The 24,279-nt window shown below is 46.2% G+C and overlaps 1 protein-coding gene and 1 long non-coding RNA gene across 2 annotated transcripts in view; one reads left to right on the top strand and one right to left on the bottom strand.

Moving 5' to 3' along the window:
* Nucleotides 1-24,279, top strand: part of LOC309536584 — a 179,789-nt gene that overhangs the window by 38,622 nt on the left and 116,888 nt on the right. The window lies entirely within an intron of this gene.
* The window catches only part of ANTXR1 (ANTXR cell adhesion molecule 1), a 126,481-nt gene that overhangs the window by 89,159 nt on the left and 13,043 nt on the right, over nt 1-24,279 (bottom strand). The window contains exons 2-8 of the mRNA XM_082230144.1: nt 23,127-23,198; nt 20,195-20,266; nt 16,413-16,494; nt 16,219-16,252; nt 11,564-11,643; nt 5,356-5,424; nt 2,878-2,958 (exon numbers count right to left, since the gene is read on the bottom strand). Of these exons, the coding sequence (XP_082086270.1) occupies nt 2,878-2,958; nt 5,356-5,424; nt 11,564-11,643; nt 16,219-16,252; nt 16,413-16,494; nt 20,195-20,266; nt 23,127-23,198 (490 nt within the window). The remainder of the gene's footprint in view (nt 1-2,877; nt 2,959-5,355; nt 5,425-11,563; nt 11,644-16,218; nt 16,253-16,412; nt 16,495-20,194; nt 20,267-23,126; nt 23,199-24,279) is intronic.

Genomic DNA, 24,279 nt, shown 5'->3' with positions numbered 1-24,279 from the left:
CAGGATTGTTGTGGGGATTAAATGAGATGGGGTGGGGGACGACAATGAACCTTGAGCTCACTGAAGAAAACGGTGGAATAGAAATGCAGTATAACAATAAAATAAATAAATATAATCTAGCATGCACCCAAGGGTGCCAGAGGGATTGATTTCACACTTTATTCTATTTATTTATTAGGCGGCGTACATACTGTATTTTTCGCTCCATAAGATGCACTTTTTTCCTCCTAAATAGTAAGGGGAGATGTCTGTGCGTCCTATGGAGCGAATGCGTGGTCCCTGGAGACGAATTGCCCTGGGGCGAAAAACAGATCGCAGAAAGACAGAAGGGGGTGTTGAAATGAAGCCGCTGAGCAGCTGATCGGCAAGTGATCAGGAGGGAGATAAGGGAAGCTAGCGATAAAGGAGGCTGCCTGGGAGAGGGGGAGGTAAAAGCACATGGATCCTCAGGATTTTTGCATTGGGTCACCCCAAATTCACCATCAGATCACATAGCATGTCCATGGCTACAGCCTGCACCAAAAAAAAAAAAAAAAATCACACATCCACTGTTGCGTGGGGCCACAATGGCACAAAAACGTGGTTACAAAGCACAGATCCACATAGATTCTCAGGATTTTTGCATTGGGCTACCCCAAACTCACCGTCAAATCACATATCATGTCTGTGGCCACAGCATGAACCACAAAAATCATACACCCACTGCTTCATTCAGAATATTTTTTTCCTCGTTTTCCTCTTCTAAAAACTAGGTTTGTCTTATCGTCAGGTGCATCTTATGGAGTGAAAAATACGGTACTTCTCCCCATTTTAGCCCCACAACAACCCTAGGAGGTGGGTTAGGCCGAGAGGCAGTGACTGGCCCAGGGTCACACCCAGTGAGTTGCATGTCCCAGGTCCCAATCCAATTTCTAACCATTCCAACCCTAACCATTTCACTGCACCACACTCCATATGAATGTCTCCCTCCTTCTACTTTCTGCATCGAAAGCAGCTCTTTCAGGGGAGCAGCTCTTATGAAGCCCCTGCTAGACCCTCCCTCTCTTTCGTCGGGCTGGTTTTGGCCCCCACTCCCAGCACCACAGTTTGCTGCTGCTGCTGCTCTGCCTGTTATTTCCTGTGCTTCTCCACCCACGGATCCCTTGTGCTGAGATTCTGACCGCGCAGAAAGATATAATCAACCAGTTTATGGGGAAACGTACAGCTTTTCCTCAACGCATAGAATGCTATTCCTTGCCATGCCTGCACCACACATACACGATCCCTCCATTATGAGATTTTATCATTTCACAGCGACCTTTGGGTAACCTGATTGCTGCTAGTAAGGTTGGGAGGAGCCCAGAAAGCGCTCGGATAATCAGCTCTGCCCAGATTTTTCACATGTGTGTACACACACACACACACACACACACAGAGGCAACTGCTTCTGGAACCCATTAAAAACAGCTGCAAAAGGAATGAAAGCCTGCAAACGAAATCTCTCTTACAATCTCACAATACCTGATGATCCAACATCATTTGGTGCTTCCCGTCCAATTTGGAAACAAACGTTAGGAAAGAGAAGAGGAGGGCCAAGATCCAATTTGCCTTGCAATAAGGTAGGTTCATGTACCGGATAAACATACTGATGTACAGAAACATAGAATTGTAGAGTTCGAAGGGACACCAAGGGTCATCTAGTCCAACCCCCATGATGCAAGGAATCGCAGCTGAAGAATCCCTGACAGGTGGTCATCCATCTGTATAGACTGATGGATAGGCAGTTTTTTTGTTTTTGTTTTAAGTGTTAAAACCATGTTGGGAAGACCATGTTGTAAAAGCAAGCCAAAAGGTCTTTGAGGAAGTGTGACGGAATTTGCTAAAGGGTTTTATTGCCTTGCTTTTCCTTGTTGCAGCCTGGGATGTTTGTTACCTTATCTGCTTAGAAACCGAATTTGCAATGCTTGCCTTGCAAGAAGGCAGGCTCTTCCAAGGGAGAGCATTTGTGGCTCAAACACGGCACACTAGTTGTTTGCAATCCCTTGATACGTCCGTTTAGCCCCGGCTCATGTCTACCTGCCCCTTCTGTGCAAATGAACTGGGAAATCCACACCTTGACGCTGTGAAAATAAATCCACTCAAAGGCGCTAGGGCACATCTGTGGGAGTATGACGTTTGGCATGTGAAACCAGTTCTTGGTGGCACTTCAGGCAGATGTCATTATATGCATGTTGTTGCTGGTTGTTGCATGTTGTTCCAACCATGTTTCACACATTTTTCATAGGCTACCAGCCAAAAACATGAAGAAATAAACCACATTCCCTTTTTCGAACAAATTAATCCGGTGCTCTCTTTTTGCATTTGATTTCCTGACCGGCTCCGTTGTTCATGCATGCTTCACCTTCGCAAGCACAGACTAAGAACAGATCTAAATCATGGTTGAAACAACCTCAATCGCGCCACTTGCACAGTTAAGGCTGCAATCCTATGAGGCACTCAGAGCGCTGGCTTGCTTAGGATTGTGCTGCCTGCCACTGGCCCCCACTCCAAATGGAAGCATTTGCAACCCTGCAGCCTGACTGGAGCACTTCATCTGCAACAGCGAATCTGCCACTTCCCCCTGGGGAGGCACAGACATCTCACCCAACCATTGACCTCTTGGCAAAAGCCTCTCCGCGCTTTGTACTTGCTAACCGTAAACAAGCCTCTGGCATCTCCTGCCCATCATCCAAGCCCATTCCCACCCCCCACCCAGGTCCAGCCCTTCAGTTCCATTCCTGCTACTACAGAAGAGGAGGCCCTCGGATGTCAGGATAGTGATAGATGCCTGGTTTCTGGCAACAACACTGGTGATTTTACAAGAGTCGTAAAATGAACACAATGGTAAGTGATACTTACGGAGTCAATGATTCCCTGGAGAGCTTCGAAGCCATCATTCACGGGGAAGACGTGATCCTTGCTGTCAGCGATCCGTGCCAGCTGGAACAGCAACAAAAAGGGTCAAACGTGTCAGCAGCCAGCAAACAATGTCATAAGGAGGACTTGAACGCAAAGTCTTGGCCAAGCAACCCAGGGGCTGTGGCTAACAGGCAACGGTGGTTTTCGTGTGTTTGCTTTTAACGTGCCAGTGGCCAATGCACTGTGATTTCTTTTGTCCCACAATCGGCTTTAGCAGGATTTGCAGTCCCTTCGAAAACATAAAATGCCTTGTTTTTGTTTTATAGTCTCTTGGAATTTGAAGGGATCCCCAAGGGTCATCTACCCCCTGCTAAAGGAGCCACAGCTAAAAGGCTCCCTGAGAGCTGGCCATCCAACCTCTGTTTAAAAACCTCCAACAAAGGAGAGCCCACCACCTTCAGGGGGACTCTTGTTCCACTGTCTAACAGCTCTTACTGTCAGAAAATGCTTCCTAATATTTACTTGGAAGCTCCTTTCTTGTGATTTGAATCAGTTGGTTTGTGTCCTCCCCTCTGGAGCAGCAGAAAACAAGCTAGTTCCATCTCAAATGTTACAGCCCTTCGGGTATTTGAGGATGGTTAGTGTTATAAGTAATAAAACTGCTCCTTTTCCCTTATGGGGTACCCAAGAGCCCATATAGAGTCCTTTCGTAGGTTCTCTATTGGTAGGAGAAAAGAACAGAGGCCAACCAGAGACTATTGAGAAGCAAAGCAGCTAGTAAGCCTGATCTTTATTAACTGTTGCAACAGGGTGCTCCCCCACACGCTGGAGAGAGGAGGAACAAAGGTGTGCCTGCCCTTATATTGACATTTTAAATTGCCCGCCTTGGAGTCCAAGACCACCCCCCAGAAACATCATGCATAGCTACATCACAGAAAAGGCGGTCTACAACAGAAATCTGAGTGCGTTGTTGTATTTGAGAGGCACAAATACAAGATGAGTGACACCTGGCTTGAGAGCAGTACATGTGAAAAGGATCTAGGAGTCTTGGTTGACCACAAACTTGACATGAGCCAACAGTGTGACGCGGCAGCTAAAAAAGCCAATGCAATTCTGGGCTGCATCAATAGGAGTATAGCATCTAGATCAAGGGAAGTAATAGTGCCACTGTATTCTGCTCTGGTCAGACCTCACTGGAGTACTGTGTCCAGTTCTGGGCACCACAGTTCACGAAGGACACTGACAAACTGGAACGTGTCCAGAGGAGGGCAACCAAAATGGTCAAAGGCCTGGAAACGATGCCTTATGAGGAACGGGGAAGGGAGCTGGGCATGTTTAGCCTGGAGAAGAGGAGGTTAAGGGGTGATATGATAGCCATGTTCAAATATATAAAAGGATGTCACATAGAGGAGGGAGAAAGGTTGTTTTCTGCTGCTCCAGACAAGCATACACGGAGCAATGGATCCAAACTACAAGAAAATAGATTCCACCTAAACATTAGGAAGAACTTCCTGACAGTAAGAGCTGTTTGACAGTGGAATTTGCTGCCAAGGAGTGTGGTGGAGTCTCCTACTTTGGAGGTCTTTAAGCAGAGGCTTGACAACCATATGTCAGGAGTGCTCTGATGGTGTTTCCTGCTTGGCAGGGGGTTGGACTCGATGGCCCTTGTGGTCTCTTCCAACTCTATCATTCTATGATTCTACCCTGTCTGCCAGGTTACCTGTTAATGGTCACTTGACCTGGTCATCCTTTTGTAATGATAATACTTAATTCCTGAGCCAGGTCACAGGCTCACTCTATTCATACCTTAAATGTGCCCTTAAGGCAAGATTTGTGAGGACAGAGACAATGGGGAGGTTTTTGCATTTCCTTCGACCTTGTAGAGAAATATTTGAGTTGACTGAAAGAGTCAAAATGGCTTTAGGACTTTTCCTGTGGGTTTTAGACATGTGGTTTATATATTTATATATGTGTTTGCTTGGTACATTTGTGAACATTTATTATATATTTATAAGACCTAAAAAAAATTATAACATTAGCATATGTGGAGAATGTAGGTGTGGAACTGAGCAAACATGCCATAAGTAGCACTGGCTCTCTTATTTATGTCATAAAGTTTATTCATCACTTGACTGTGGAAAAAACCCAACCTCAGTTTACAAAAAAGATGAAAGAATAAACTTATCACCAAGAAAAATGAACAACAGTAATATTAAAGCTGCAAAAAGTTGAAATAGCAATAGGCTCACAAAAGATTAAACTTGTGTTAACTTTCTAAACTTCTTGTAGGCTCGTCTAAACAATAATGTTTTTAGCAGGCGCCAAAAACATTACAGCGAAGGCGCCAGCTTGATCTCAATAGGCAGTGAGTTCCAAAGTGCAGGTGCTGCTGGCATTCTTACAAAATGTTCCTATAAAAGATGGAGTTCACACACACAAACTGCTGTTTTGTGCAAATCTGGTATATTGGGAACTTACCTGTGTTTCATTGAAATCTTTCACACCAACGCAGTACACAGTTGCCCCAAGGTCACGGGATCGGTTTGCCTTGAGCAAGAGAATAAAGAATAGATAATTACTGACACAGATTAAAGTCGGAATCATGTGAACATGGTTTTCATGGCTTGACTTTGTGGCTGCCTTCAGGTTTGAGCTTAAAGAAGTGATGACTAACTCCTACCCACCCACTCAACCATCCAGCCATTTTACCTGCCAACGCCTAACAAGTCTGTCTACAAGTTCACCAGTAGGGAAAAGAGAGAGTCTTAAAGTTATAGGAAATTGAGACATTGAAAAGAGATATTTCCTTCAAATTTCATCCACTTCTGTCAAAAGGGGAAAAGACGTTTTCCCATGATAGCCAACAGGGAGGTATTGAGCTTTAGTTTTCCCAAATGAAAATGGCAGGCCCAGAGGAGTCCATCCAGCCTTTTGACGGGTGCTTCTGCCATCGCCATATCCTTTTTCATTTATATTCCACCTTTACATTTATATTCCAAGGAGTTCAAGGTGCATACATACTGCAGCTTCTCCCCAGAGGTGGGCTAGGCTGAGAGTGAGTGGGTAGCTGAAGATCACCCAGTGAATTTCATGGCTGGGTGGGGATTTGAATCCTGGTCCCTCCTAGTTCCTAGCCCAGCACTCTATCTGTTACATTGTGGGTAGACATAGCAGACGACACAGCGATTCTTCCAAAGCAGCTCTTTATTTGTAAGCTGGAACAGAACTGCCTGAGGAGCTCAGTCAGCCTGCTTACATAGAGCTCCAGAACAATGTAACTGTTGCCATTTTCTAAAACTATCCAATCACTGAACGTCACTTTCGATCCTTCATTTGCATACAAACTATCCAATCACTGAACGTCACTTTCGATCCTTCATTTGCATAACTATCTACAGTATTCCCCTGCTGGCCCAGGGTGAGAACTTCAGTACATAACACTAACCACTACATCACACTGGGCTGCCCACTGCCAACCAGTAAGCTGGACCTGGTCCATTTGCCCAGGAGCTTCCAAAGCAAGAATATGCTTCCAGGCCCTGGCTCACCAGAGAGCAGATACAGAAGCCAGTCACCTCCTGAACTTTAACTGATAACATTTGAATTATTAAGGATGAATGCTATGCTCTCAGAACTGATGTATTTCGTTTTAGAAGAAAATTTTTATGCCCCCTTTCAGTCCCAGAAGAGGATCCCAAGCTGACTTGTCATAAAACAAATGATAACATAACAAAAAATCAGGGCCAGAATAATAACAAACAAAAACAGTGTGATTGAAATAAGAGACAAAAGAAGGGGGGGGGGGCGAATTCAGATCTAGCTAGTGGACCTGTTTCTTGCAAATGCAAATTTATTTCCGCCCAAGTTTTATTATCATCACTTATTTTTATTGCTGGACTACCTTAATTTTCATTCCACAAAAGGAATCTTTCCATTTGGGTGTTCAAGGCTCAAAATTCTACTTTTACTGGGGATGTGAGGGAAACCTCACCACCACCTCCACATTTCCATTCCAGTTAATTAATTCCCTCCAGCTTCTGGTCAGAACAAATCCAACTTTCACACCATCACAGCATTGCATTTCATCAGGTTGCCTGATATATAGCATCTCTCTCGCCCTTGAGCAGATCAGCCCGATTCAACTATCAAAATCCTGTTAAGAGTCAATAAAACAACGCACTGGAGACTACCCAACTAATGACATGTCACTCTGAACTGGGATGTACTGGAGAAATAACTGGCTCTTTTGCCTGCTAAGCTCCCTCTCAAAGGAAAAGAGACCCTTGACAATTAAGCCCAGTTACAAATGACTCTGGAGTTGCAGCGCTCATCTCGCTTTATTGGCTGAGGGAGCCGGCCTTTGACCGCAGACAGCTTCCGGGTCATGTGACCAGCATGACTAAGCCGCCTCTGGCAAAACCAGAGCAGCGCAAGGAAACGCCGTTTACCTTCCTGCTGGAGCAGTACCTATTTATCTACTTGCACTGGTGCGCTTTCGAACTGCTAGGTTGGCAGGAGCAGGGACTGAGCAACGGGAGCTCACCCCGTCGCGGGGATTCAAACCGCCGGCCTTCCAATTGGCAAGCCCTAGGCTCAGTGGTTTAGACCACAGCGCCACCCGCCTCCCAAGCTCCCTCTTAAAGCTCCGAAAAACCTGGCTCAGCTACCCTAAAGCTTTTGCTTCCTTTTGTGTGTTTAAACAGCAGGGGGGGGGGTTGTTGCAACATTCATGCAGGGAGGAGGGTGGTCTCCCAGTTATGACAACCACTGGCCTGAACTCCCAACTCCACCCACTGCAAAAGAAATCAAATCAAATCCAGGAAGGGGGACGTTGTGCATGGAGTACATCCAGTTGTCTTATCCTGTTACTGAGGAATTGGGAATGGTTTGGCCAGGCTGCTTTCTCTGACTAGGAATAGATACCGCAGTCTGTGGCCTGATTGCCAAAGATGCATTTGCCCTTCATGGCCGTTCAGCACAGCCTGAGGAATCAGAGGTCCTGTGTTTTACCACTGAATTGGAGCAAATGGCAATTGGATTTTCCACTGATTTCCCGAGGACGTTTCTGGGCACAATTCAAAGTGCTGGTGCTGACCTTTAAAGCCCTAAACGGCCTTGGTCCTGTATACCTGAAGGAGCGTCTCCACCCCCATTGTTCAGCCCAGACACTGAGGTCCAGCGCTGAGGTCCTTCTGGCAGTTCCCTCACTATGAGAAGGGAGGTGACAGGGAACCAGGCAGAGGGCCTTCTCGGAAGTGGCACCTGCCCTGTGGAACCGCCCTCCCACCAGATGTTAAGGAAATAAACCACTACAGTGGTACCTCCGGTTAAGAATTTAATTTGTTCTGGAGGTCTGTTCTTAACCCGAAGCACCACTTTAACTAATGGGGCCTCCCGCTGCCGCTGCACCACCAGAGCACGATTTCCGTTCTCATCCTGAAGCAAAGTTCTTAACCTGAGGTACTATTTCTGGGTTAGTGGAGTCTGTAACATGAAGTGTATGTAACCCAAAGTACCACTGTATCTGACTTTTAGAAGACATCTGAAGGCAGCCCTGTTTAGGGAAGCTTTTAATATTTGATGAATTATTGTATTTTAATATTTTGCTGAAAGCCGCCCAGAGTGGCTGGGGAAACCCAGCCAGATGGGCAGCGTATAAATAATAATAAATTTATTATTATTATTATTATTATTATTATTATTATTATTATTATTATTATTATTATTAATAATTAGTACTAGTAGTATTTGCTCTGATTCAGCAGTGAAATGGAGGTTTTCCCAGGGAAAGCACTGGAACAAAAACAACAACCCGAACACATCTATGCTTGGACAAGAAGTGCAGACATGTGCCTAGAAATCTAACACCAAAGGAAGTCCGGATGAGCCCTAAAATATGGGACCACCCATCAAGTGAATGAGGATAACCTGGGTTCAGCAATCCATGCTCAGGTGACCTCTAGGTTAGATTACTGCAACATGAAAGATTACTGCTTTTGAAGACAGTTTGAAACTCTAGCAGAATTCAGGGGATGGACTCTTTAACTCCTGGCATGAACAGGAAAGAGTCCTCATGTGCAAATTCATGTGGGTGTGGACTATGCCAGTCTAACCCGAATGGAGGGGAAAGTGGATTAGGAGCTAGTGGATTTAAGAGCTAGCCTGGTTAAGAGTGCTGGGCTAGGACTGGGGAGAGACAAGGGCCTCTGCTCACCAGGTGACCTTGGGGCAGCCACTGCCTGTTTGTCGTGAGGGTGGGGCACTGTATGCAGGCCACCTTTGGGCTCCCTGGAGGATAGCTGGGATATAAATGTAATAAATGGCTGAATGTATGAAGCTCGATGGGACGCGGGTGGCGCTGTGGGTTAAACCACAGAGCCTAGGACTTGCTGATCAGAAGGTTGGCGGTTCGAATCCCCGCGACAGGGTGAGCTCCCGTTGCCCGGTCCCTGCTCCTGCCAACCTAGCAGTTCGAAAGCACACCAGTGCAAGTAGATAAATAGGTACCACTCTGGCGGGAAGGTAAACAGCGTTTCCGTGCACTGCTCTGGTTCGCCAGAAGTGGCTTAGTCATGCTGGCTGTATGCCGGCTTCCTCGGCCACTAAAGTGAGATGAACACCGCAATCCCAGAGTCAGCCACGACTGGACCTAATGGTCAGGGGTCCCTTTACCTTTACCTTTATGAAGCTCAAATGTGGTTTTTCCCTCAGCCCCTCCCACACTCTGATCTGCTACCTGCCCTTTCTTTCAGGACACCTGGGCTTGATTCCAAACAGATGGCACAGGATGCGTGCCAAGCCAGCTCTCTTACATGAAAACTTACATGCTACTTTTCAATTTAAATTTTAAAATCGCACTAGGGAGACACATGGCATGATGGTCTCACAACGCTCCACATCAAGGGACCTCTCATTTGGGGGTCAGATCCTGTTCCTACTCCTTGATGGTTGCCAAGGGCCCTGCACACAGAAAAGCTAACAGATCTGTTTCCATTTTCTTATTCTTTCCCCAAATGAGGTGCAATTTTAGGTGAACTCTGCAGTCATTTTGTCACATGCATCTATCTATGAGACAGACCTCTGAACTGTCAGTCTGTGGCTTCCAGCTTGTCTGGACAAAGTTCCCCTTGTCTGCCTGAGTCTCCAGAAAGGAATCAAAAGTCTTGCTGTCAGGCTTGCTTAAAACACATGCCAGTTTTGATCACCAGGCAGACAGAGTCAGACAGGCAAAACATGATCTTTATGGGTGCAAAGATATGCCATCGGCCTCACAGAACCTGATAGCTCACTGTCTCCTGAGGCAAAACAAGATTAATGAACGAGTTGTCTCAAAGAAAGGGGTTATTTGCTTTTCTGAAAAACCTGGAGAGAGATAAAATGTTGGTTTTTCATCTGCACGGAGAAGGGAGATAAAGGCTGTGCCTTTTCTTGGGTTTTTTAATAAGAATAGGGGTTGTAAAAGAACATGGCTAAGAACAGGGTTTTGGATGAAACTGGGTGTTGGTAAGCCAGGCTGATTCTTGGAGGCGGTCAGTGGAAGCCAGTGTGGTCTAGACGGATGGGTCAAATGCTACATGTGGTTTGGATGGGATCCATTTGAACTTTCAAATCCCAGCTGAGATGTGGCTATGGACTGGGTAGGAGAAACCCCTCTGGGCTGCCTCTGCTGTTTACATGGTGGCCCCTTAATTTCCTCGTGGACACTTGGTTTTGCTGACACCCAACCATACAGGTTCGCTTATGCGATCTCTTGCAAGCACAGGGAGATGCGCTTGAGAAGCTGTCTGCAGCAACCTTGCACCGTGATGGGAGGAGTATTTTAGTATGAGGGTTTCTAAAAGATGGGTGTACTGGGATCGGTCGCTCAGTCTCAACCCTTCCTCTGTGAAATGGCAAGTGCCATGACCACAGAACTGAACAGCCAGCATATACCACTCCCTGCTTCTCCACAGCAAGGCTGGTCAGGCAAAGAGCTTGACGTCTATAGAAGAGGCCAGGAATCGCATCTGTCCAGACTGCCTTGCCTCTGATGCAGAAGCAGTGCTCCCTAAAATTTGGTGTGCACAGGTTAAAGGTAAAGGACCCATGGACGGTTAAGTCCAGTCAAAGGCGACTATGGGGTTGCGGTGCTCATCTCGCTTTCAGGCCAAGGGAGCTGGCGTTTGTCCACAAACAGCTTTCTGGGTCTTGTGGCCAGCAGGACTAAACCGCTTCTGGCACAACGAACACCGTGACGGAAACCAGAGTGCATGGAAACACCGTTTACCTTCCCGCCAGAGTGGTACCTATTTATCTACTTGCACTGGCATGCTTTCAAACTGCTAGGTAGGCAGGAGCTGGGACAGAGCAACAGCTCACCCCGTTGTGCGGATTCAAACTGCCAACCTTCTGATTGGCAAGCCCAAGAGGACACAGCGCCACTCGCATTGGTTTGTGAAGGCAGGTTGGCATTAGTAGGGAGAAAGGGCAAGGTCTTCTGTTCGTGATCAGAAGAAATATAGACTCCATATATTCAAGAACCATACATGACCCACATAAGCAGGTTATTTGGCTCACATAGTTTCACTGAAGGCAAGACAAAAAAAATTCCTGCTGACAAAACCCACCTTTGACTGAACAGGCAGGTATGGGGAGCCAGGCGCCCACCCCCTCATCTTCCCATTGATTTTGAACCCATCCCATTTACCTCTCTTTCTGCATAGAAGAAAAGGTCCTCGTGAAGCTCTCCGTCAGTCAGTGCAATGATGACACTCGCCGTCCTATAACCTGAAGAGAGGAAAACCGTTCCATTAATATGGTGAGTGAGGAGATGAAGTGGAGCATTATCAAATGGCATGTGGATGCATGGAATCATAGAATTACAGAACTGTGAAGTCGGAGGGGACCTCTGATGGTCATCTAGTCCAACCCCCTGAAATGCAGGAGGGAAAACTCTGGTGCAAAAAAACACACTTGGACATGGAGCTTTAAAGCACGACTTGCTCTACAGCATTATTGTGCTTTTCAGGCCACAACAGAAGAATTACGGCTAGTATCTGTGCCTTTCCAACCATTTCTGTACAGTATACAGTGGTACCTCGGGTTAAGTACTTAATTCGTTCTGGAGGTCCGTTCTTAATCTGAAACTGTTCTTAACCTGAAGCACCACTTTAGCTAATGGGGCCTCCTGCTGCCGCCATAGCACGATTTCTGTTCTCATCCTGAAGCAAAGTTCTTAACCTGAAGCACTATTTCTGGGTTAGTCGAGTCTGTAACCTGAAGCGTATGTAACCCGAGGTACCACTGTACAGCAATAGACTTGGATTTGCAACCAAGCAAACACACAGCAAGGGGGCACAGTCTGTTGTGGGTCTCTGATACATCCCTGCGCATTACAGATACTTCCAAATGCCTCTTCGGCACAGCTACGGTTTACACCTTAAGCCGGGCATAGGCAAACTTGGCCCTCCAGATGTTTTGGGACTACAACTCCCATCATCCCTAGCTAACAGGACCAGAGGTCAGGGATGATGGGAACTGTAGTTTCAAAATACCTGGAGGGCCGAGTTTGCCTATGCCTGCCTTAGGTGTTGACTTAAACATAGCATCACATGTTTCTGCCCAAGGACCAAACCAAGTATGGCAGCAAATGTGCAGCTGCCTCCAGAACAAGCCACAGAATCTGGCTCCTCCATCCCATCCGTGACATCTAACAGGATGTGCCTCGTGCCATGACATGACAGTAACACAGGGAGCTGCCTTCTCCCAGGTCAGATCACTGGTCCTTCCAGCTCAGAGCTGTCTTCACAGAGTGGCAGCAGCTGCTCTTCAGGATTTCAGACAGAGAGGCTTTTCCAGCTCTGCCTGCAGATGCCAGAGACGGAAGATGGGATTTTTGGCATGCAAAGACATCCAGCTGGCTCATTATTGTCCACACTAGTTGACAGTGCCTCTCCGGGGCTTCAATCAGGAATATTAGCCAGGCCTACCTGAAGGTGGCAGGGACTGAGCCTTATGCTCTGCCAGGGGTCCACATCCTGCATTTCCCCACCTTCTGTCACTGTCAGTCAATTACGAAGAAGGTAATGCATAAGAGTGTGACGTCAGCATGCCATGAGACAAGTTCTTGTTAGGAGTTCAGCCTACACTCGAGTAGGACTCTGGCAGAGACACATGCCCGACTGGTATGTTCCCTCCCTCCTGGTCAACCGTTCGGGAGCTTCATAAGCTTTCTTCTGCCCGAACATCACAGCGACCAATGCCAACCAATTAAAGGCACACTTAGGGATCTGCAGAGTCTTCGCAGCTTGCATAACAGACCTCAGCAACTCAGCATTTTGGCTAATCTACTTTATTTACATATAAACACACACGAAGCACTGCAACGTGGCTCCCTCTCTCTCTAGCATCAGAAAGCAAAGAGAGAGAACAAAGGACAATAGTCCCACTTCACGGAACACAGTAACACAAACATCTTGTCTCCGTCACTTCCCACTCTGTGGAATGAAAACACACACCATCATGTGATAGACAACAATCCCATGACTGCAACCATGGAGCAGGAATTCTAACAGTTCTGCCATGGGTCTCCAGAAGGAAAGGCAGAGTCTACTGGGCAACCTGGGCAACACTGCTGGCACTGATGGTAAGGACACTGGACAAGGCTGACCTTGGGCTTAACCCAGAAAGATACTTCTGATGCCCATAAGCAAGAGGGCATATTCAGAAGCACAGATCAGTGGAACGACTGTGAGCACACACTCATGCTTTCTAAAACTTATCAGCGACTCATGCTCTGTGAGTCAGCCCACCTTTGTCCTATAGTAGGGTGAGGACGCGGGTGGCGCTGTGGGTTAAACCACAGAGCCTAGGACTTGTTGATCAGAAGGTCGGTGGTTCAAATCCTTGCGATGGGGTGAGCTCCCGTTGCTTGGTCCCTGCTCCTGCCCACCTAGCAGTTCGAAAGCACGTCAAAGTGCAAGTAGATAAATAGGTATCGCTTCGGTGGGAAGGTAAACGGTGTTTCCGTGCGCTGCTCTGGTTCACCAGAAGTGGCTTAGTCGTGCTGGCCACATGACCTGGAAGTTGTATGCCGGCTCCCTCGACCATAAAGCGAGATGAGCACAGCAACACCAGAGTCAGTCATAACTTGACCTAATGGTCAGGGGTCCCTTTACTTTTTAGGGTGAGGAAGGGAGAGTTGGAGCCATGCCAGAGCCAGTGTGGCATAGTGGTTAAGGTGTTGGACTAGGGCCTGGGAGACCAGGGTTCAAATCCCCACTCAGTTATGTTGTATCTCACAAGGTGGCCCTGGAGCTAGTCACAATATCGCTCCACAGCCTCACAGGGCTGTTGTGGGTTTAAATGAGGAGGGGGCAAACCATGTTCACCATCTTGAGCTCCTTGGAGAAAAAGGTGGGATATAAATGCTATAAATAATAAACAACGAATCAATGGTTGCTGCTGTGCCCTCCACCCTGTAGAGTTTGGCCCCGGGTGCAAATAATGCTCTGGAAGGTTCATGAACTCTGGACCTAGTTGGGAGCTGGCCCCACTATGACAGAATTGCTTGTAAAGTAGAAGAGCCAAGCATATTATCATCTAGATTGCAGCACCGCCTGCCAAAATGCATTCTTCTCCCAAGGAGATTGTTATCTCGCTCTTAAGCCCGGCCCAGGCTTGTCATCGGTATCAACCGAAAAGCACACAAGCATCATGAAGCAGAACCAATTAAAGGTAATTTGGATGGTTGCCGGCAGCTCCTTGCAGTAAATCTGAGAGGCCTCTGGAATCAAGGATTACATGCTAAAGATGACATTTTGCACTTGTCAAAGCTAAATATAATCGCAAGACTTCTACCTGCAAGGGAGAAAAAAACAAAAGCCCCAGTAATTAACAGCCTCTTTAAAATACCTTATGGTTAGAGTGCTCTCCCCCCAAAAAAGACCCAAGAGCAGGTTTTTTTTTTAATTGCCACATTGCTGGAGAGAATGAAAAATCAGTTTAGATACTCTGCTAGTCTTGGGTTCAGCTGCTTTCTGGGGCAGTTGAGGAAAGCAGTTGAAAAAAAGTAGCACCCAAGAGGATTGGAGCCATCTAAAACTTACTTTGCCAGACTTCAGTTCTCAAATTGTGAAGGGCTTTAAAAACCAACTCTTTAACGTGATAATATTCAAATCAAATCACAAATATCTCAGGTCAGTTTATTAGTGCAGTATCTCTGGCCAGGACTCCTGTGCTGCCTGCTCAGTTCCTGGATCAAAAGTGGAAACCCCAAGTTAATGCTAGTTATTCAGTAAGAAACCCACTCTTTCTCATTATCCGGGACCCCACTTAAGCAGAAATTCTTCCTACACTCTTGTTTGGCTGCTCCTCCATTTTAAACTCGAGGTCAGGCATAGGCAAACTCGGCCCTCTAGATGTTTTGGGACTACAATTCCCATCATCCCTAGCTAATAGGACCAGTGGTCAGGGATGATGGGAACTGTAGTCTCAAAACACCTGGAGGGCCAACTTTGCCTATGCCTGCTCTAGGTCATCAAACGCCATTTTGGGGACTGAGTCTTGAACTGTGAGCTTTCTCACTTTCCTTCATTGGAAGTTTTTCAGCAAAGGTTAGATGCATTCTTTATCTGTAACTCTCGCATTGCTGGCAGTTGGACTAGATGACGATCAGGATCCTTTCTAACTGCAATCCTTTAATTCTATAAACTGTTTTAGAACAAATGGTAAACTCAGAACAAGCCCTTCCCAGGGACAAATCACAGATCCACATTCCAGCTGCTTAAGAACTCTCAGGCTGATCCCATAACTAGACCCAGCAATAGGTTGGCTTTTAATATGTCAATAAGGCCTGGAGACCTGTTACTGCTGCTGGCCTCAGTTCTTTAGGTTCCCTTTTTGAGCAAGTCAGTTCAAGGGTGGGGATCTAAACCTGACATTTTCCACAGGTAGGGCAGCAGAAGAGGCAGGTACCATCCGTCCATCACTTACAGGACAATAAAGCAACTTCCATTTAAGGTAAAGGTAAAGGAGCCCCTGACCTTTAGGTCCAGTCGCGGACGACTCTGGGGTTGCAGCACTTTATTGGCTGAGGGAGCTGGCGTATAGCTTCCAGGTCATGTGGCCAGCATGACAAAGCCACTTCTGGTGAACCAGAGCAGTGCACGGAAACGCTGTTTACCTTCCCGCCAGAGCAGTACCTATTTATCTACTTGCACTTTGACGTGCTTTTGAACTGCTAGGTTGGCAGGAGCTGGGACTGAGCAATGGGAGCTCACCCCGTCCTGGGGATTCAAACCGCCAACCTTCTGATCGGCAAGTCCTAGGCTTCCATTTAGTGACCCCCAACCTCATTCTTACCTTGAACATTTTCATGGTAAATTTGCTCACTTGCCTGAAAGAGAAACAAAAATGACCACCAGAACCATAAAGAAGAACGTGAGAAGAATAAGGGGTCATGCTTGGAAACAGCAATGTTTCAGTCCTGATCCACCCGCTGCCCACCCACAGTGTGATTGGGAGCAAGTGTCACGCTGATGCGGTTTGCGATTTACCCTCTCGAAGCCTTCGTGCATGTACGTGTCTCCTCCTGGCAAGACCTTCTGGAGCTCCTCCAAGCCTTGACGGATCTGCTCCCTGAAACAGCAGAACACAACATCTCCGCTGAGGGAAAGCCAACTCGCTATGGATAAAATTGGTGCACAAGGAATAACATTCAGATATAAAGATTTTAGATCTGCCCATTCCAAACTATCTTCAAAATGAAATGCAACGCAGTTGAGACATGGAACACATTTTTAGATGTTTGAATTTAGCCAACTCAACCTTTTGTGCCGTCTTAAAGCACCTGAGGAAAACCTTTCTATTTCGCCAGGCCAATCCAGGCAATTAGGGTAAGTATACATCCATTCGCAATAGTAAACTGATATCTGCTTTTAACTTTTGTGGTTTTACTGTATTTTGTTTGTTTTTATTGCTGCAAACTGCTTATACAGTATTTATATTTTATGACACAGCGGCATGCAAATATTTTTATAAATAAATGAAGTTATGTCAAGCATGTTCTTTTCATTTTTGTAATACATTTCCTTACATCAATATCCTGCCTTTCTACCATCAATGGAACACAAGAGAATGCAGATATATTCACTGAACAGTCTCCCTTCCAGGTACTGATCAGACCTGACTAGTTTCCGCAAGGTGGTAGTCTCCTAGGTGCACTTTAGACTGTATCCTGGGGCCCAAGCTGTGCTCAGGATCAGTTTATTAAACACCTCGTAAGTACAGTGGTGCCCCGCAAGACGAATGCCTCGCAAGACGGAAAACCCGCTAGACGAAAGGGTTTTCCGTTTTGGAGGTGCATCGCAAAACAAATTTCCTATGGGCTTGCTTCGCAAGACGAAAATGTCTTGCGAGTTCCTGCGGGGTTTTTTCCCTCCCCCCCTTTTCCAAAGCTGCTAAGCCGCTTATCAGCTGATCCGATCAGCAGATAAGCCGCTTAACAGCTGATCCGCTAAGCCGCTTATCTGCTTATCAGCTGATCCGCTAAGCCCACTAAGCCGCTAATAGCGCTAATCCGCTAATGGGCTTGCTTTGCAAGACGAAAAAACCGCAAGACGAAGAGACTCGTGGAACGGATTCTTTTCGTCTTGTGAGGCACCACTGTATTCCTGCATTGCAGGGGGTTGGGCAAGGTGGCCTTCAAATTGTACAATTCTATGGTTCTATAGTTCTTTATTCTGTCCCTCCCAGCCAGTCCTCGCCTTCATGTTACACAGAATTTAAGCAGCTGGACCTTCTTGCTCCCAATATTTTGATGAATCAATGAAGTTTATATAGCTAGAATTTATAAATCACATTGTGTAACACAGGCACCTCCAACAGGTAGATCACGATCTATTGGTAGATCGCGGGGTGTTCCTGGTAGATCTCTGGTCTCTCAGGGATCTCCTTCCCCCCAAAAATAAAAAGTAAAAATAAATAAATAAAAAATCTCAACAACTACTGTTTCATAAAAAAAGTTCAACCACTCTGGCTCCCTAAGAAAAGCTGAACAACTTTGCCTTTCCCAAAAAAGCTCAGCAACATTTGGTTCCTAGCCAAAAAGTTGACCATCAGATTAAGGTCCACTATTTGACTGCGGATTCAGGACCCTAAACTGTGTTTTATATAATCGACTTTTGATTATGTTCTGTGTGTATCACAATGCTCACTCAGTTTCATTCATTCATATATTCCATTTCCTTCCTTCATTCATATACTTGTAACAATGTAACATAGATGCTAGCTGCATATATCATAGTCATAGAGATAAAACTTTACATTTCCTTCATTCATTTGCTTCCTAAAAAAAAACCTGAACAACTTTGGCTTCCCAGAAAAAGCCCAACAACTTTGATCCATCCGAAGACAATGGGTAGATCACTGCCAGTCTTTTTACACTGTGAGTAGATCGCAGCCTCTTGGGAGTTGGACGTCCCTGGTGTAACAGATCTATAGCTTAGCAGACAATTTCACCTGGCTTCAGAAAAGAGTAAAGAGAGTATGGCAGGGCATTGCTTGGGGGTGGCCCAGGGGTATGGATTCCCCCCCCCCCTTGCTAAATTGCTGGGTGAAAATCAGTCTAACTTGAGGCAAATGGAGAAAGCAATTGTTATAAGCTGTGGAAATTAAAAGGATCCATCACTGATTCCTGCAGGAGGGAGTTCCATAGTTGAACTATGCACTGTGTGAAAAAGGACTTCCTTTTAACTGTCCTAAATCTTCACTGGACGTCCACAATCTCTAGTATTATGAGAGTCTAATCTTCAGGCTCCAGATTTATGTGAAAGTAGCCACCCTCTTCCCTCTCTTCCTCCATCCAAACCAACTTCAAGATTAATGAGTTCATGGGAAAGACTTTTAAAAGTCCTGGACATCCAATTTAATCTTTCCAAAATGCAGGCACACAGGCAGATTAAAAACAGGCTGAGCAGGGTGGGCTCTGTGGTGTTTCACTCAGCTGTGAAAACTGACTCGAAGGAGCCAAGTGGAGTTCGGAAGGCTTTCAAGCCAAGATAACGCCTCTGTGGTCCTCAGACTATCTCCAAATGAACTCATGCTGCTGGTATCTCCATGGGAAGGAGATTGCCAGTTCAGCCAACACATGGGGAGGGGGTCTCCACAAAATCCAACATTTGTGACAAATTCCCATTTCTTCAGTTCACAATTAGTGCAAAAGGTTTGGTTTTCCAGGGAGATTCCAGCTGAACGGTTAACATTTCGCAGTAACGTTATCTGTTTAATTCCTTACTTGATGAGAAGCACCATCATGTTAATGAGGCCAGAAGGCTTAACAATTTCAAGCGTGTTTGGGGGACTTTGGGGGGTGTCCCCAGGAGAAAGAATATCATCAATATAAAATAAAACGACACATGGCACAGAGAAAGAGGATAGGGAAAAGCGTTTCTTCCACAAGTTCCCTCGTTATTATTGATTCTATGGAAACTTTAATTGGGCTGATTGTAGCACTGGGGGCACGCTCCACATCATTTTAAGTTGTCTTTTAAAGAAATCCTTCAAGGATACAGCCTTAAAACGCCAGTTGTGTCATTATTGCGCACAAGAACCAGCCTCCTCATTCCAGCTGGCATTTTCTCAAAGCTAGCTTCTAGTTTGTTTCAAGAATGCAGCAAATCCCACCAGCACCATCCCAGGACCCAAATATATTCCATGACAAGGTGCTGGAGGGCTTTTGGAGCACGGCAGTCTTTAAAAAGAAACGCTTTGCAGGTTTCCAAACCCCAAAGGCACATGGGTTCAAAAATCAGAACAGGGATAGGAAGTCAAACCCAGGGCTGTAAGATTCGGCACCAGACCTCACAAGCATCCCTTCAGAACTGAACGCTCACTGTCATAAGAACAAAAGAAGAATCTGTTGGGTCAGCTCAATGGCCCACCTAGTCTTCTCAAAGTGGCTAACCAGCAAGCAGGGTTCGAGAACAAGAGAGCAGCACTCTTCCCTGCTGCAGTTTCCAGCAACTGTTACTCAAAAGCAGTGCTGCCTCTGACGGTGAAGGCTAGTAGGCCTTGATAGCCTTCTCTTCCATGAATTTGTCTTATCTTCTTCTAAAGCCATCTAGATTGGTGGCCATCACTGCCTCCTGTTGGAGCGAGTTCCATAGTTTAACTCTGCACTGTGTGAAGAAGTCCCTTCTTCACTGGATCTTCCAACTTCTTTAGACATCCACAACATGGTCATGTTTGCTCCTGGCCTTGCAAAGCCTGGTGAGCACGATGCACAAGCCTCAGACCTTTGCAGCCCACCACCACCCTTGCCTTCCCGGCTCCCTCTTACCTGTCTTCAGTGAGCCTCATCAGAGTTGAGCCTCTGGTTGAGAAAACAATGAAGGACATCCTCAGCTGGGGGCTGGAAAAAGGGAACACAAGAGTTACAATCCACACTTTGGTTCACCATGGACAAACATGAACGTAAAGAGTTTGGGACCCACCCAGGGATCATTTCTGAACCATCTAGGGCTGGAACTGAAAAAATAACAATCTTTTGCACTCTGGAACTCCCTGCCTATTGATATCAGGCAGCGATCTTCGCTGTATTCTTTTTGGCACCCGTCAGAAATATTTCCGTATGTTTATTTATTTATTTCGTAAAATATACAGACCACTTGACTGTAGAAAAACAAAGCTGCTTATGAAAAAGATAAGACAACGAACTCATCACTAAGAAAAATGAAAAAAAAATACATTCAAAAAAGTTAAAATAACAATAGACAGAAAACAGATTAAGACCTGCATCAACTTTCTAAACATCTGGATCGATTGTCTAAACAATTATGCTTTAGCAGGCGCTGAAAAGAGTAAGGTAAAGGTGCCTGTCTGGTATCAACAGGCAGGGAGTTTCGAAGTGTTGGTGCTGCCACACCAGCTGCCACACTAAAAGGTTCTTACTAATAGGGAACAGGTATTAAGGGGCACCTGAAACCATTTCCACTGACCGAAGCAGTCCAGTGGGTGGATATGAGGTAAGGTGATCTTGCAGGTTCCTTTGGAGAACACCATGACAACTTGTTGGTTTGTAGCATAGGTCAAAAGCCGGTGGGGAACCAACTGAGTTTGCAGGGCCTAACTAGCCACGCCCACCTGCCCCACAGATGATGTAATCTATGACATCACAGGTGGGACGTGTGAAGAGGCATAGCTGAGCCAAAAGAAGTTTTGCTGGTGCTTGCCCAGCCCCTCACACAGTGCCAAAGATCAGCTGGTTGCATAGCTGTCAACACAGATTTGAAAATAAGGGATCAGCAGCCCAAATAAGGGATTTTGATATTGTAAAGAGTTAGATACATTGGTAGGATTGAAAGATGCTGTCAATCCGGTATGAGGTGGTTACGGCGGCGCCCTTCTGTGTCCCTCCCCATCCCCTCCTCTTCCTCCTCTCTCAGGCCGCCTCCTCACCTGCCGCCACCACTGCTGCCTCCGGGCTCGCGGGCAGCGTGGGCAAGAGTCTCTCTCCCTCCCCCCCCCCAGGTGGGGAAGGGCTGACGACGGCGTAGGACCTCGCGGCGTAGGACCCCGAGCCGCTGCTTCCCTCCCAAGCCGGGCGAGCATGAAACCCGGGAAATTTAAGGGACATCATCAATAAGGGACAGCAGCGGGACATGGCGCTGGAATAAGGGAGTTTCCCACCAAATAAGGGACGGTTGACAGCTATGGCTGGTTGTCAGGCTTCTGTGCACAGCTATGCAAGCCTGAAGTGCTTCTAGACTCTGAAGCAGTGGTTCCCAAACTTTACCTGGTTGCCATTCCCTTGGTTCCATAAACTCATCCACAGTAACCCCTGCCCTAACCCTATAAATAGCATTATTCAGAACAGCGGCTTGCGCGGCCCACTAAGGAAGATAATAACACAACAAAATCCAGCCAAGAATATTGCATGAATTTCTCCCCAAATTCTTATTAACAAAAACAGAAGGATGAAGGAAATTTAAGAGCATAAAATATTTGTCTGTAGTGATTTATCAAACATGTACAAACCTTCACCCACCACTGATGTACAGTGACAAATTATTAAGAAAATCAGCAGCTGTTCCAATAACTGCTATCTTGTGAACTGTGGCAACTCAGAATCATAAATACAAACAAATGTAACCTAAGGAAATAGCTTTGAAAGCAATAAGAGTAGGAAGCAAGGAAAATGCTTCACTCTAGGATCCAGCCCCGTCAATTGTAAATAAGTGATTAACATGCTTCTGAGCGCCACCTCCAGTAATCCTACCCCCCACTTTGGGAACCAGTGATCTAGAAAAACATAACACAAGGGCTAGAAGTATACCTTCCCTGGTTTTTAAAAAACAAAAACAAAGTATTTAATGAGATGGAGAGAGGAACCCTTAGAATGAATGAATTGATTTATTTCGGTCAGCGTGGAGCCCCTTAAGATACCTTGCTCATGAAAATACAGAAGGAAAGGATCCATTTTGGAATTCATTCTGTGTTATAAATTATGCTCCCTTCTTTTAATTAAACAGGATCCAATGTAAGGCAAAAGGAAAGCTCAAGGCAAAACAAACTAGAGGGTTCCCTCCCACAACCAAGTTAAATTGTGAATTTGCTCAATGAATTCTTCTCAGCTGTGATGTTATGAAGAATCAAAAGGTCAAGCCCAACTGAAGCCAAGAGAGATGAAAGAACTTGATTCTCCTCTGGTATAATCCACAATTAGACATGAAGGCCTGATTCCATGATTCCATGCATGTTTACTCAGAAAAACAAAAGGACTTTTAACCTGAGACTAAGCTCCATTGAGGGACGCGGGTGGCGCTGTGGGTTAAACGACAGAGCCTAGGGCTTGCCGGTCAAAAGGTCGGCGGTTTGAATCCCTGCGACAGGGTGAGCTCCCGTTGCTCGGCCCCTGCTCCTGCCAACCTAGCAGTTTGAAAGCATGCTGGTGCAAGTAGATAAATAGGTACCACTCTGGCGGGAAGGTAAACGACGTTTCCGTGCGCTGCTCTGGTTTGCCAGAAGCGGCTTAGTCATGCTGGCCACTTGACCCGAAAGCTGTACGCCGGCTCCCTCGGCCAATAAAGGAGGATGAGCGTCGCAACCCCAGAGTCGGCCACGACTGGACCTAATGGTCAGGGGTCCCTTTACCCTTTACCTTTAAGCCCCATTGAACATAGTGGAACTTACTTCCGAGTAAACATGCACGTCCGAAGCCTAATCACACTTAACCTCCTTGAAATCAACCTACTATCAGCCAAATTTCTTACCTTATAAATTTGTGGGCCAGATGTTCCACAAAGTGGTAGATTTCATTCCAGTGGTGCAAGACACTTCCTGATCTGGAAAAGAAAATCATTCCAGGCAATATTGGTTTAATTACAGAAACATTTAGGTTGCTGCTGCTTTATTAAGGTTTGGTTCATCTAGACATCTGTGGAGCTCATCAGGTTCAAAGCTGATCTCCCGTTCAAAATGCCTTTCGCAGTTCCTTGAAGGGGGAGGGGGAAGGGAAATGCCCGTATTTCATCTGTTGCTTTCGAAAGGCCCATGCAGATGATAGATCTTCCAGGTGAGCCCTGGGGACTGTTCCTTGACAAGGATAAATAACTGCAGCACTGGACCTTTAACTTGGCACTACACAAATCACACAAGGGCTGCCTCTGATCAGCATCCCCGCACAGCTTTGAGATGGGCTCTGTCGCTGCACAGAGCTTTTCAGCTGATTTCAATTGGGAAAAGGGAGACCAGGGCCGGCTCAAGATATTTTGGCACCTGAGGCAGACCCCAAAATGGTGACTCCCTCCATGCCAGGTAAGAAGGGGTCAGGGAAGATCTCTATCAGTGGGTGGGGGTGGGACTCAACACCAGGATCTGCTGCCCTGGTGGATTCTGCCACCTGAGGCGATTATCTCATTTTGCCTCATGGGTGGGCCGGCCCTGAGGAAACAAACCTGCTCTAAGTGAGAAACAGTTCAGTAGCATTAGGGAGAAAGTTAGATAGGGCTGCATCCACTGTAGCGCCAGGTTAATGTCCCTTGGTGGTTCACTGGTTCCACTGGCAAAACTTTTTGAGACAGTGGAACACTGTTGTGCAAAACGAAAGTATCACACCATGAAACATGAAAGAGAACACCTTAAAATATTGCTTAGGTCAAAAGCATGCAAGAATACATCTAAACCAACATCCTGCTCCCACAGTGGCCAGCCAGATGCCCAAAAGGAAGCTCCTAAGCAGAATCAGGTCCATCTTACCCATAGGCACTAGGGGTGCGGGGCACCCAGGCGCCAGGCTATCAGGGACACCAGGCCGAGAGTCCGGGGCCCGAGAATTGAGTCCAGGACGTGCCCAAAGATTAAGGCTTTCTGGGTAATGATATATAATGAAATGAAAAAGGTATTTAAATATACCTTCCTTAAGAA

Source organism: Podarcis vaucheri (assembly GCF_965113315.1).
Source record: "Podarcis vaucheri genome assembly, chromosome: 7".
Taxonomy (NCBI): domain Eukaryota; kingdom Metazoa; phylum Chordata; class Lepidosauria; order Squamata; family Lacertidae; genus Podarcis; species Podarcis vaucheri.
The sequence above is the reverse complement of the archived record's forward strand: the minus strand, read 5'-3'. Positions and strand labels throughout refer to the sequence as shown.